The 14592-nt window shown below is 30.2% G+C and overlaps 3 protein-coding genes across 4 annotated transcripts in view; 2 read left to right on the top strand and 1 right to left on the bottom strand.

Moving 5' to 3' along the window:
* The window catches only part of LOC132928536 (transcription factor AP-2-epsilon), a 168253-nt gene that overhangs the window by 113896 nt on the left and 39765 nt on the right, over positions 1 to 14592 (bottom strand). Inside the window, exon 2 of one of the 2 annotated variants that reach the window (XM_060993289.1) lies at positions 168 to 227. The exons of the other annotated variant lie outside the window; for it this stretch is intronic. The gene's annotated coding sequence lies outside the window, so the exon portion shown is untranslated. The remainder of the gene's footprint in view (positions 1 to 167; positions 228 to 14592) is intronic. 2 annotated transcript variants of the gene reach the window in all.
* On the top strand, positions 3753 to 7300 carry LOC132931054 (dynein regulatory complex protein 11-like). Its single transcript, XM_060997250.1, is given in 7 exon segments — positions 3753 to 4019; positions 5157 to 5309; positions 5370 to 5767; positions 5855 to 6019; positions 6249 to 6539; positions 6604 to 6827; positions 6944 to 7300. Coding segments are annotated over 7 exon segments (1749 nt in total). The 5' UTR covers positions 3753 to 3858.
* LOC132928881 (uncharacterized) lies at positions 8283 to 11080 on the top strand (the record flags this gene model as incomplete). The annotated part of the gene is made up of 2 exons (XM_060993815.1): positions 8283 to 8387; positions 10733 to 11080. Coding segments are annotated over exons 1-2 (453 nt in total), but the record flags the coding sequence as incomplete, so codon positions are not given.

Raw genomic sequence — 14592 nt, 5'->3', positions numbered from 1 at the left:
ATACTGATAATTTACTATTATACATCCTTAAAATGAAGAAAAAAACGCGTTCCAATATAATACCTATATACATCATTTTTACTTAAAATATAACTTCTTAATTTGACGTTTTATATTTTGTTTAGTTATGTTTTCATCATTAAAAATAATAATTAGTACAAACTCACCGAACATTTTTGACTGTGACGATGCTACTTCCGTAGGATGACACCCAATGATTTTCACGTCTAAAAATAATTTAGTTAAATCATTAAAATCTATACACTTTGTATTTTTCTATGATTTAACAAGCATTGTTTAAAATAATGAAAATTATTTTGATAAAAGTTATATTTATGTACAATTTATTTAATTGTTTTACTGCGCACTTGAAACGTCTAAAGTATACATTTTTCATTTTAAACTAATGATTGTGTGACTAACTTTTAATTTTTAATGTAAACTATTCTCAAGTATATAAAGTTTAACTCGTGTTTATGCGTTATTGTTTTGTATGTAGGTAAACATGTAACTACTATATTATATGTTTATAAAAATACAAAATCATTAAATAAGTATATATTGCGTTTTTCATTATATAAACAAATTATTGTACCTATGAGTAATTTATTTTTATTTTATTCAGCACATGTTTTGTATTTGTACTATGTTAACGTAACTACATACTTAAACTCCGTCTGATAATTAATGTAAGATAATGTGTATGCAAATTTTTATGGTAACACAGACATTATTTACAATGTGTGCTAATTAAATTAGACTGTTTAGAATTTCGAATAAAAGTGTTAAATCCAAGTGTAACATACAACACTGATGAATGACGAGCTATTATTTGGGAAATAATTGCATTTAAATGTTTTCAGACATAGTCTTGAACAGGGACCGGGAAAAGCATTAGCCGATACGATACATTTTTTAAGAAAATGCCGGCTGAAGTTTTTCGTAATGCACTACTATACTCTAGATTACGGGCCCGCAAGCATGGGAACTGCGACATCTGTAACGACGGTGGAGAAACATTTCAAAACGGTAGTCACCACTACCACTGTTGTTCGAATGGAAAACGGCGAATTTGCATTAACTCGGGTGGTTTACCCCGCGGCGTCAAACCAGTGCGTGTTGGGTAGTAGACGCACGCGTGCAATTAATGTTTTTAAGATATTTTCACTCTACTTGCCACCGTAAACTCACCACATAATATACGATATAGAACATAGTACTTTCACTCCATATTTATGTGTATAATATATATAATATACATGTATGCGGGTGTATAATAAATTATTTAATTTTATAGAAGTTCATTTTATTACTTACAATATTGTTCATGTATTTTTTTCGTACTTTGTTTTTAATTTTATTTTTCTCTGGAGTTATAGAAAAATATGATTTGATATGATTTCACACTGAAACCTTATAATTCTTAATATTATCTAATAAAATAATAATTCATCTATTGTAACAAATCTGCAGGAAAAACGTATTAAAATAATTTTTAATCATTATTATTATAAAATCGTGAGTTTATAGTTAAGTAGATCAATAGAAGATAATCTTTTGAACGAACTTTAAATTTCATTAATCGCAAGATGTAATTAATATAATATAATTATTTATTTCTCAATTTCTTATCTATAAAAATATTTAATTAGTTAAATTTAATTCACAATCAGCCGTATAAATTATATATATAGGATATTTAGTAAGGAATTATATTATATTATTTTTAGCTTGACAAAATTTTTAGAAGTGACAAATGTTTGCGCATCATCTTATACAGGTAAAAATCTTAAAACGTTAAATACTTAAAAGACTTGAAAAATTAATGCCAAATTTCTTGTAAATTATCATCATTGGAATAATAGGAAACAAATTAGATTTAAGTGGCTTAAAATAAACTACACTACAAAAGCTGTTTATGATAATTTGAAAATATAATTTAATAAGTCATTTATATTATATTTAAACGATAAATAATTTTTTTCATCATTGAATGTTAGTTATTTTTTGTTGAAACATGAAACTTTTCGCCTTGTATTATAATTTTCAAAATATTTGAACTAATTTTAAGATATTTGTATTACAAATCTATTTATACCATTCTAAGTGGTAGGTCAGTATACTGACTTACGTATACGTGATCTGTTTGAAAGTATCTAATTTATTATTAATTTACAGTAGTAAAAATATAAATTATCCTTTGCAATATAATCTAATTCACCCATCTCATTCATTAAGAATTTTTTGTTTTATAGGATTTGAGATGAAATTCAAATTGAGTGCATCCGTTAGGTGCCTAATATATACAATAAAATCATTAATATACCTGTAGTCTGCCGTACTGTAGGTATACTCAATAACTGTGCGTAACGCCAAACTTCTTTGCAACAGTATAGGTTTTATGTTGGATTTATTTTTCATATTTATTCGTTAATTATATTTTTATTTATTTGTACTTGTTTTTAATGATCAAAAAATCAGTCAAAATTAATTTACAATAAGAAAATGTTCTTAAATACTATGTCGCCTGAGTTACGTGCCAGAAAAGAAGTAATGCATCAGTGGAAGCATTACATACCTAGTAATATTTGAACATAATATAAAAAATTTAATTTTACAATAAGTTTAATATTTCCATTCATACATAAGGATGAGCGAGTAAGAAAAGAAAAATAGCAATCGTTCGTGAAAAATCTGGATACCTATACGTATATTTGAATATCAGAATAATATATATTTACCTTTTATAAGACTTATGTATAGTATAATATTATTATATATCCGCGATCTATCGTCACGGATTTAGTAATTATTCGAATATGGAAATAAACCGTATATATATATATATATATATATATACAATTATTACAACACGGACAACTACTCTGATAAATGGACGTTAACGAAAAACCGTATTGGTCGTGTTATGGAATACGTTTAAATTCGTACGGCCGAGAACGGCGGGGGCGTCCGGCCAGCGGGAGGACCCGATTGCCAAGACCGACGCGTACCGGTTGACAACCGGATCAACCGCAGCCATACTGCTTGCCACGATAATGACGGTATATATTATGCACGCGCGCGCGCACGACTCGTACGACTCGTTGTTGCTATTATTATTATTATTATTATTATTATTATTATATTATTTATTACGATTTCGTATATTACACGCGCGCGCCCGTAAAAAAGACACGACCGTCGTCAGCGCCGCGCGTATTGGTCCGCGGCGGTCGTGTGTAACCGTCTCGGAGTGGGAGCCGCCGCACAACTGGTTTCGCCGCGTCCGGCGGTGGTGAGCTTTTCGCGCGCGCGGCCGCCGACGTCATCGCGCCGTCGAATCCGCGGTTGCCAAGGTAACGCCGTCGTCGCCGCCACCGCCGCCACTGTGCGAGCATTATTGTTATTGCCATCACTACTATACCATCGTGTACACAAATAACGTATAACATTATACTTATTAATATTATTATTGCGATATAATAATAAATAATATTATTACGATCACCGTCGATTATAGGAGGAGGTGTGTTGTGTTCGCACACGATTGGTCGCGTACGGATTCGTCTCGTTTGACTATTTATTTATTATTCTTCGATCGGAGTCCTCTCCTCTTAGCGGTCTGCAGCCGATAAATAACACGCCGTATCGTATATAAAGGGTAGGTGGTACCTACTTATATATTATAATAATATACGACGTTTACCCGCGATGCATAGCTGTAGGTATAGTGTGTGTGTGTGTGTACGACGAGTATAGGTAATATGCACTACGTATTATTCGTATATAGGTGTATCGCGTCGGTAACGACGATTTCGAGATCGTTTTGGCTACACCGCCGCAGCCTCCGCTGCCGGTATGGTCGACTGCGACTCGCACAGCTGTAGCGCCGGACCCGCGTGGAAGGACGCCGTCGGGAAGCTGCGACGGATCGAGAGGGACGACCGGGCGTTCGTAGACGCCGCCCCGAACACCGAGAGAAACCTGGTGCGAGCGAACGCGGCCAGGCTGTACGTTAGGTATACCTATCTACACGTCATATCGGCAATGATAATATTATGTTAATACGATATAATTCAAAATAATATTGTATTGCGCATATATCGTTATACTAAATAGGTATATATATACGCAGGTATAGTGTAGTGTACGACCACAGGTCCATCGGTGGTGGCGGCCGCTGCCTATATAGGTGGGTACCCGCTAACGGGCGGTAGATCGAATAAAATTAATATTTTGCGTGCGATGTGCACACACCTATATAATATAACAAACGTAATAAAGTGCCGCAAACGTTATTCAAATATAATAATAATTTTAGATAGCCGTCTGAATCTCTGAAACTACTGGACGGTCGTCGTTGCAAAATCTCGTATACCTATACAATTATTATTGTTATGGGCTTATGGCTACCATTTAATAATATTATATAGCTATATATATTATTATTCTTTAGTATATTTATATAATATTTAATAATTATGCGAATTGTATAAAAACGGTAGTCGAGAAAAAAAAATCTGTAATACGAACGTGTCAGTTAAGTATTACATTTAAAATTTAAAATTATGAACATAAAATATACATATATTATATATATAGTCATCATTTTAAATAGCGTCGATAACATTTTGACGTTAATAATACAGTTTTGTTCGTCATTTGTAGTACGTTAAGATTTTTTTTTACCATTATAAAATGTTTATTAATAATAGGTTATTAATTATTACAATTGGTATTATTTTAATTTAATTTTGATAAAAACACATTGTATGTGCTAATATTTGTACGAAACAACTCACTTTCAACGAAAAAAATAGTTATGTTTAAAAAATTCTATTTATTGTAATAATATTACATTTTTTTTTATCGACCTTATATTTATTAATACATATTACGTAAAACACAATGTTTTTATATTGATACATATATGTACCTAGATAGAATACATTTTTTCTGATGGTTTGATTGTGTACCTATACATTGAATTTCAGTGAAAACACAATTTCAAAGATAATAAAACGTTTAAAATATTAATTATTGATACATTTGTACTTATAAGTAACAAATATACCTGTATATTATGTAGGTAGGTAGTAGGTATACTTTATAAAAATATATATGTATTCAATTATTTTCTACTTAATTGTCTTAAGATATATGGTGACTATTAACGAACTAACAGTATGTCATGATTGCATTATACAACCACAGTTACGGATTTTCATAAAAAAATTATTAATGTGCACTTTTGGTCGCATTCTTGAGCTCAAACAAATCCTTATTGATGAAGACTTGTCAATATACACGTATGTTTAAGAAAAACTTATTATTATTTTGTACATTTTTAATTGTTTATGCGGATATAGACCGATAATTGAAGAATTGAATAATATGAAAATAACCTATGACCAGTTTGAATTAAGAATACCTCGGTTTAATCGAAATGAGAGACGATCATTTTTAAATGATATGGACAATAAGATTGATGAAATAAATAACCGTATTGTGATAGATGAAAACGATAACTTATTAAGCGAAATACAAAATGAAAATATTCAAAATATTCAAACAGAAGATGCAAAGCTATCCAGTACTAGTCAACAATCGTCGGAATCTCAATTTGATGTAGAAAAATTTGTTTTTGATGTGGAACCTGTACATACATTTCAAAAAATTATAATTGAAGACAATTCAAGAGAATTAGCTATAAAATTCATTCAAAAACATATCAGAGCAGTAAAAGATCGTGTAACTGTCAATGAATGTATGTATATATTTGTATAAATTTGTGTTAAATAAATTAATATATTATTGGATATTTTCTAATCGTATTAATTGTTGTTTAATTTAGTAATATTTGCTAGAATAACTAGAAACAACATAATTTCTGGGAAATATAAACAACCTAGTAAAGAAAAAAGTAGAGAAGCGGCAGTCAAGATTCAACGATGTTGGAGATATTATCGATTAATGATTCAAACTAAAGCTAGGAGACAAAGACGACACACTCTACTTGGTAAATTTATAATAATTATAATTTGCCAATGAAAAGAATACTATAAATAAATTATTTTTTTTTTTTAATATCTACTGCTGCAGTTAATAAATAATTAATATTTCATTATATTAATATCAAATCTATATTTATTAAACTTGCTATTTCTCTTTTATTTAATAAAAAATAATTAATTGTATAAGTTACACCAGAGTTTATAATAAAAATGTATTTAAATTTTATATTATAGGTATGCATATAACAAGTGAAAAACTAAATTTTAATATTAATTATGAGCTAGAGGATACAATTCATATACAACAAACTGAAGCAGACTCAGAGTACCGTAAAGTCATAACTAAATTAGAAGAAAATTTTGTCAAACGCAACAAATATGAATTAATAGAAGATATTGAAGATGAGCTTAGAGCGTACGTATGGAAATATTTTGAAATGTGTCACCATTTACCAACGTGGCCAGATTCAAAACCTATCATGTTCTCTGACGATAATAATAATATTATTGGATTACCACCGATAAGTAAAGTCAATTATTTGCATACACAATTATATCGTAAATTATAATATTTATATATTATCTATAGTTTTATCGCCAGCTATCTTAAAAGAGTTAAATATACCTGATATACATTATAAGACGGCATTAAAACAACGATTACCGCTTGGAGGTTCGGCTATTTTTCAAACAGGAAGGTGGATGACCATAGAAATGGCTGAAATACTTTCCATGTTGATTATAGAATTTGAAAAGAAACCCGCAAAAGAGAAAAAGGAACTAATGAAACAATTAGCAGAAAAAAATAAAGCTGTAATATATATTTACATATTATACATGTAATACATTCGTGTGCATACAAAAGCAAACAATATCTATAAAATATATGCCTATAATTTATATATTTGTACATATATATTATGATGTAGGAAAAAGAAAAAAATTTAGAAGCCGCGAAAACTAAGGAAAAGTTAATAGCAGCAATTAAAATTTTGGGTGTCGTTTTAAAACCAAGTGGATTAATGGAATGGTTTAAAGACACATTTAATGAATATGATAATAATTGGGCATTATATAATGGAGTAGAAAATAAACCTAGGGAAGATCTAATAAAATCTGAAATTTATTCAAAGGCTCAGGTGGAACTTAGAGCTATAGTTGATGAAACTATTAAGGAAGAATTAGTTTTTTTAAAAATGGCATATGCTCGAGATTTAAGTAAAATTGTTATTAAAATATTATATGCATTTTAGTTTTTAGTTTTTCATATAAACTATACAAGCTAATTACAGAAAAGAAATATAAAGATCCGAAAAAGAAGAAAACAATAAAGTCTAAAAAAAAACGTAAAGGAAACAAAATAAAACCTAATCCAGATGAAATCCTTGAAGAATTGGTTAAAAACAATCTAATTAAAAAATCTGTAACCTCTAGATTCATCGATTTTGAAGGTGAAGTTTCATTAAGTGCTTATGTATTAAGAAAAGAACCTTATAACTCTGATCCACCTTATGGTTTAGGTGATATACGTCAAGTAAGTCAATTTAACTTGACTGCTATTGTTTGAATCTATATAATTTGTTAGACATATAGCATATATAATATATGCCTAATATTATATATATATATATATATGTATAATAATATTTTTTTTTACTAAAATACTTTTTTTTTAATACTTCTTTAAAGAGTTACATAATTATAACGGTTCAACAATACTAGGTAAGCATAAAAATTAATAAAGCAGTTATTTATTTATTATCATTTAATTTTAATTAGTAGACCATATTAATATAATATTAACAGTAGGTACATATGTAAAAAACAACTTCGAATAAATTGAAACTCTAAATATTAATTTATATTTGTATAGATTATCAAAGAGTTGTGTGTAATTGGTTTGATTTTTGAGGAGCTTCGTACATTAAAAAATATTAAATTCAGTCAATCACTATTGATAGCTGGTCCCGAAAAGTCTGGTAAATCAATATTAATAAATGCAATATGTGCAGAAACTGGATCATTAAAGATCGAACTAACACTTAAAAACGTGTCAGAAAATTATCCAGAACTTCCAAAAATAAATCAATTAGTTAAAAATATTATAACGGTAATATTACGCGATACGTCTATTTAAATACAAACAATTATTCATATCTTATATAGTTTGCTAAAACATATCAACCAGTTGTAATTGAAGTGGATTTAGCAGACGTTCCATTTTATAAGAATATTCCAAAAGATTTAAAAGTATACAAACCAAATTTGATGCAGAAGTTGTTGATAAAACTTATGAAATCTTTAAGCAAATCTGATCGTATCATAGTAATAGGAAAAGCAAGAAGCCCTTGGTTAACAACCAAAAAAAAATTAGTATGTATCTAACACTCAATACACATATAAAATAAGCATTAAGTTTTGTAATGATTATTTAATAGCATTACTTATTATTATATGACTTATGGAGCAAATATTTTTTTATTATTTCAAAATATAACACGATACGCAAACCATAAGGCATATTATATAATTAATTAGTGCAATATTTATTGTAAGAAAGAAAACAATACATTAATTATTATTAAGTTTCAATAATTTTCAAACAATACTCATAAATGTTTTAGGTTAATAACAATATTTAACTTTCATGAAAATGTAATTATGGTTAAGTACGTTAAAGTATTTAGGACGTGTGTATAGTGATTTCACTAATAATTAATATAACTATCATGGTGAAATAATAGTAATTTATTAATAAAGAAGGAAATGTATTAAATTGTCAACAATAACTAGAGACAACTGATATACCCATGTAATATTAGAACAATAATAAAATTAAAATTTAGAAAGAGTCTTTTTTATAACAATATTTGGAAAATATTTATGTAATCTTGAAGTTATCTTGTACTTTGTTTTCTTACAATGCCATACCTACACTTATACATACATGCAATACACATACATTATAGCTACTTTCAGCTTTTTTTAAATTTAAATTTAAATTTTAGCCGTTCTGTGTATTAGTTATATACTTATATACACTATTTAATTCAATTTATCAAAGTAAAGATGTAAATTATGAACATTTATGATAAAAAAATATTAATACAAATATTTATTTATTCATTATTTATTTATTTTTCATTAAAATTTATTTTAATTATTTGTTTAAATTATAAAATTAAAAAATTAATACAGTATTAAATATAAATTTTGATTAAAATGTACTTAATAATAAGTACTTATATAATATTATATTATAAACATAGAAATAAAACACTTTTAAAGATAAACTATATTTTTGATTTATTTATAAATACTTCCTAATGTTTTTATACATATATTTTAAATATATTTCAATGTACCATTATTGATATTATAATAATGATGTAATCTATATAACCTAAATATAAGTGGCCATATAAAGAGTTGAATGTATTTTGAAGTATAATAAAATCGTTGTTTTAAAAATTATTATTAAATATTAAAGGTAAAAGTTAAGGTTAAGAGGGGATATCACCGTAAATACAACAGTTTTGAGATATCGTTAGATATTATATATTCGTTGTTCTGGTGAGTTTTTCTTATGTGCTGTATAGGCCCGCCCATCGATATTTCACTTGAACCAAACCATGAGGCCGTGCTCAGTCGAATCGCGACAAGCATCTAGGACAATGTTTTATGTTGTATTGCTTTTTATCGATTATTATACACATCCGTGTGTGTGTGTGTGTGTGAATGTACACCTAAGAGTGTATAAAAAGAACAATAATAACACAGTGCGTGTGTGCCAAGTCCAGAGATTTTTACTCGTGATATTACCAAACGTCGACGGCGGCGGGTGGACGAGAGGGATGGATAATGGAAAAAAAAAATGCTCATATAGAGGAACCTGTAAAACCCGACGTGCTCGTTACACTGTAGAGTATAGAGCGTATACCATATAATTATTCCATTCATTAACCGCATACCTATGACACGGAAAATCTCCACATCCCATCACATCCATTGTCTCGGCATTTACACGGACCTATAAAGCTTGGGTTATTATAATTATGATTAAACGATTCATGTTTTATTTTTATTTTTTATATATGATATGAAATAAATATGATTCACTGCTCTAGTCGTTTGTGCGCTCGCCGTTCGCAAGGGGTTAATTATGTCACGTACGGATCATGTAAAATGTTTCAAAAATTAAATATAACCATTTATATTATTAATAATATAATTATATATTCATCAATTCTACATAAACATTTTTTTAACACAATACGTCATCGTTTTTAATACTCCTGTAAAACTATATCAAAAATAAATAAAAATGTTATTTCTATATGCATACTCAAATATTAGTTTGTTATACGCATAATTAAAATAAATTATAAAAAAGTTAGAATCTTTACTGCAGCCGTAAAATTTGCATATCATATGAAATCTATTTTTAAAATAAAATCACTATACAAGTTATATAACAGTTAAAATATTTATATTTTCGAGCATAAAGTATAATTAAAAAGCGATGATTGTTGTTTGCTATTATAATATTATGATTTATAAAGTTGAAAATAAACAAACGAATTAATAATATAAAATAAAATTAGTTTAGTGTAAATATTATATAACATGATAATAAATAATACCATTATACCTATATGTGACTAAACCAAAAATTATTGTTACTGGACATTTAATTGAAATATATTATATACTTTCAGTCAAGTATATTCGAGACCATTGTGTTCACCGTACCTGACACTTGTACTATATTTATATTTCTCAACGAATTATTAATGAGCTATCCAGTAGTTAGCCGAACATTTCCAGTTACACCATTGGCCACGATGTTGGCCGGTTACTCAAGGCAGATGATAGCCGACATTGTAGCCGAAGTAATGACCACTGAACGGGTGCTAACACTCAGGCAACATCCATTGGACCCCACAGAGTTCGTGCCCATAATATTAAAATATCCTAAGCAGAACCCTCAACAATTTGAAGAATACTATAAGTGGTATAACAAATATGTACCTATAGGTGTAAGAAAAGTATTAGAAATGGAACCAAAAAATACAAATACAAAAAACGGAAAAAAATAAACATTTTTTTAACATTTGAAATGCGTATGATACTAATTAATACATTAGCAATATATAATAATATAGATATAGATATAGTTATAGACTTTCATAAAGTGATTACAGTACCTTTACTGTAGTAAGTTGGAAAACAATTATTTAAATAATTCATTTTTTTTCAAAATGCTGTCCAATGTTCATTCATCATCGATCAATTTAAAATATTAATTTGAATATTTACAAGCCATGCGTATTATATTAATCTGAATTTGATACGTCAAATATTGCGAATATTGCGATATAAATTTATTGACGTGTATTAAATTATAAATATGAGTGAGGGAGGTAAATAAAATAACGTCTCCAGTGTACAGTAGGTGTCGCGTGTCTCGTAATTGAATAAGTAAATTTATCTAAATGTTATAAAAATGTAATTGTGTATAGCTGTATAATATATTATATATATTTAATTCCGTCCAAATTCAAAATTCAAGACTAGATTCAATTTTCTACCATAAACAATCCTCAAAGTGGAAAATCGAAACATTTTTACTGATCCAAAAGGTGATAATAACAGACACGCAAAATAAAAATAAATTACTTTAATATCAGTCAATTTTTATGTATAAAAAATATAAATATCGTTCGCTTAGAATCCAAAATGCGTTTTAGAAATTATATGCGCAATATACGTATAAGTAGGTTTAGTAATAAATTAAAATATGTTTTTAAAAAAAAAAAAACGACAAGTAGTTATTCTATAAACAAGTTCACGCGGTTGATGATCCGCGACGATGAGAAAAAAAAACTTTAAGTTTGTTGAGAGATAGATATGAATATGTATACATTTTTAGATAAATTTCAATTTACGTGTACCTGTAAAACTATATAAAGGCATTTACAGATAATTCGACGATAATATATCGAAACACTTCGATTCGTGTAATTTAATATTAGCTACCTGGTGAGGGGAGGGGGCGAGCGCGAGAAAAACGAAGCGAAAACCGCTCGCACCGCACGCAACTCGGCTGCAGCGGTAACGAAGTATTCGCTTTAATAAAATCGGACTCGCGATTTTTTTTTTTTTACGCCAATCCAATTCGGCGGCGGCGGCGGCAGATTTTATTACGCGGTCCGCCGGGCGCGCGACCCCCTTCCATCGCGCGGGAGGCGCAGGCGGCGGTGCGGACTACGACAAAGTGGATGGTCGAGAGAGGGTGCTCGGTAGTGGGGACCCGCGGCGTGACGGAAAAGCGCGGCGTGGGTTATGTGGGCGAGCGGTGTGCGCGGCGCGGCGTGTGGTTGCCAAGGGGCTGACTGACGTGCGCTGGACGCGCGTCGGCCGCTCGGGGCGCGACGGTTGGCCAGGATTGGGTGCGATTGGGTAGCGACGGTGGGTGAGTTTGCGCCCGGAGCGCATTGATCGGCGCGAAGTTTGCACCGCGGCCCGCGCGCTAGCGTACACTCGCGCGAAAGCTCAATATGGCCCCCGCTCGCGTTTTGTCCCGCGCGGGCGTCGGGTCCACGGGCGCCGCGCGCGCGCGCGTAAACGCACACACGCTAGCCACCGCGCGACATATAATATATATATATGGCCTCACCGCCACCGACCATTTTGTTACACTATATATATATATATATCGCGTCACCGATGTTATAGCATATTTATTATTATTATTATTGTTGTTGTTCCGAATAGTAATAGTATTATATAGACATAATAATATAGTGTATATAATAGGTATGCGTTTGTGCATATTATCATTTCATTTGGTGTTATATCGCGTACGTCGACCAGTGTACTATATAATGTCGTTGTTTTTTAAATTTACGTTATTGTTATTATGATTATGCTTATCATTGACCTAAAGTAACAAAATATAAAAAATAAAAAAAATAGTCCGTACCGCGATATAAAATGTACGATAAAACTCTTACAAGCATAATAAATATAACATAAAAACAAAAACAAATCGATAACAAAAAAACAATAACAAGGCACAGAACAGGGCATATACCTTTTATAATGCGCCTCGGGGCGTCCCACTATGCTCAAAAATTATTTCGTGAATAAAACCAAATATACATTTTACCGACAAAATTGTGAAAGTAATTTTCATCAAAAACCTTTAAATTTTATATTATTTAAAGTACCTAACCTTACCTTATATTTTAATGTATATAGTATATGAATATAGGAATTGTTACACAATGTATGTAAATTGACGTGCTTTCAACTGAGCACTCAAACGTGGACAACATATTTTATACCAAATTACACGAGAATGCATATTATTATACATGACATATATAACTGATCAATAAAATCAGCTTCATTGTTCACCGTGACAAAATCATTGACTACCACAGTAGAAATTGTACTATGCAATGTCCCACCACGGTGACAAAATAATAATTTATTTTTAGTTGGGAAAGAGTGTGGTCAACTTTAAGTTTCAGTGATACTTATAAATTATTAAATAATATAAGCAGAAAATCTGAGAAATTGGCTTAATTTTATTCAACATACCTAAAGTAATCGGTAATTATTTCGAGGCTGAATGTTTAGGGTTATATTAATAAATTATAAATTTCTCGTAAAATGTGTTTCCGACGAAAAACTTTGATAAAACATTTATCAAACACTTAATAACTTGCCTATGTTAATAGTATTTTTATGTCGAAACAATACTATCTACGATAAAACTATCAAAGCGTTAAATTGTACAATACATAATATGAATTGATGAGTGATTGAAACGTTTCAGGTAAGACGTCGACGGTCATTTATTCAATTATTTGTTGGTGTCTTTTTGCTAAGTCTGTTAAATATCATTAATATATACGCACTATCACTTAACTATTTTATCAGAGTTTTATTTGGATTATGTGCAACTAAAATAGATTTAAAACAATGGCCATTGAAGCGACCTAGTATAGGTACGATAAACCTGCAAATATTCTACCCATGTACAACGGATGATTGACGTGCGTTTTACATCCCGACGTGCCGCCTTCAGTTAGTAACCATTCGAGAGACGGGTGATGGGTTTCGATGGGCCGAGAATAATTCACAAAATTATTTCGATTTTTGAGGTTGAAGCTATCATATAATATACGTAAATACGTATGCCGTATACGATAAATTATGTTCGTTTCATAAGAACGTCGTCGCACGCTATACAACACCTCAAGCACTCGCGAAGGGCGACGACACGAAAACGGTTTTCGATTGAGAATTGTGTGGCACGACGGATTCGAAGCAAGCAAATTAACCGCAGAAAATATCGTGGTTATGCGTTCTGTCTGTCTGCGTCTTATGAAAACACGCAGTCATCGCCATCATTTTTCTCCTCTGTTCTCGATATCAAACGTTTTGTGCAGTATGACGAAATTCCATAGGAACGATATTGTGCGAGCTACATCAGTCATCATTTTCGGTTCGATGATACCGACCGTTTCCTCGGGGCGCGGTGTTAAGGTGAGACGCACTTCATATT

Source organism: Rhopalosiphum padi, chromosome 4, assembly GCF_020882245.1.
Source record: "Rhopalosiphum padi isolate XX-2018 chromosome 4, ASM2088224v1, whole genome shotgun sequence".
NCBI lineage: Eukaryota > Metazoa > Arthropoda > Insecta > Hemiptera > Aphididae > Rhopalosiphum > Rhopalosiphum padi.
The sequence above is the reverse complement of the archived record's forward strand: the minus strand, read 5'-3'. Positions and strand labels throughout refer to the sequence as shown.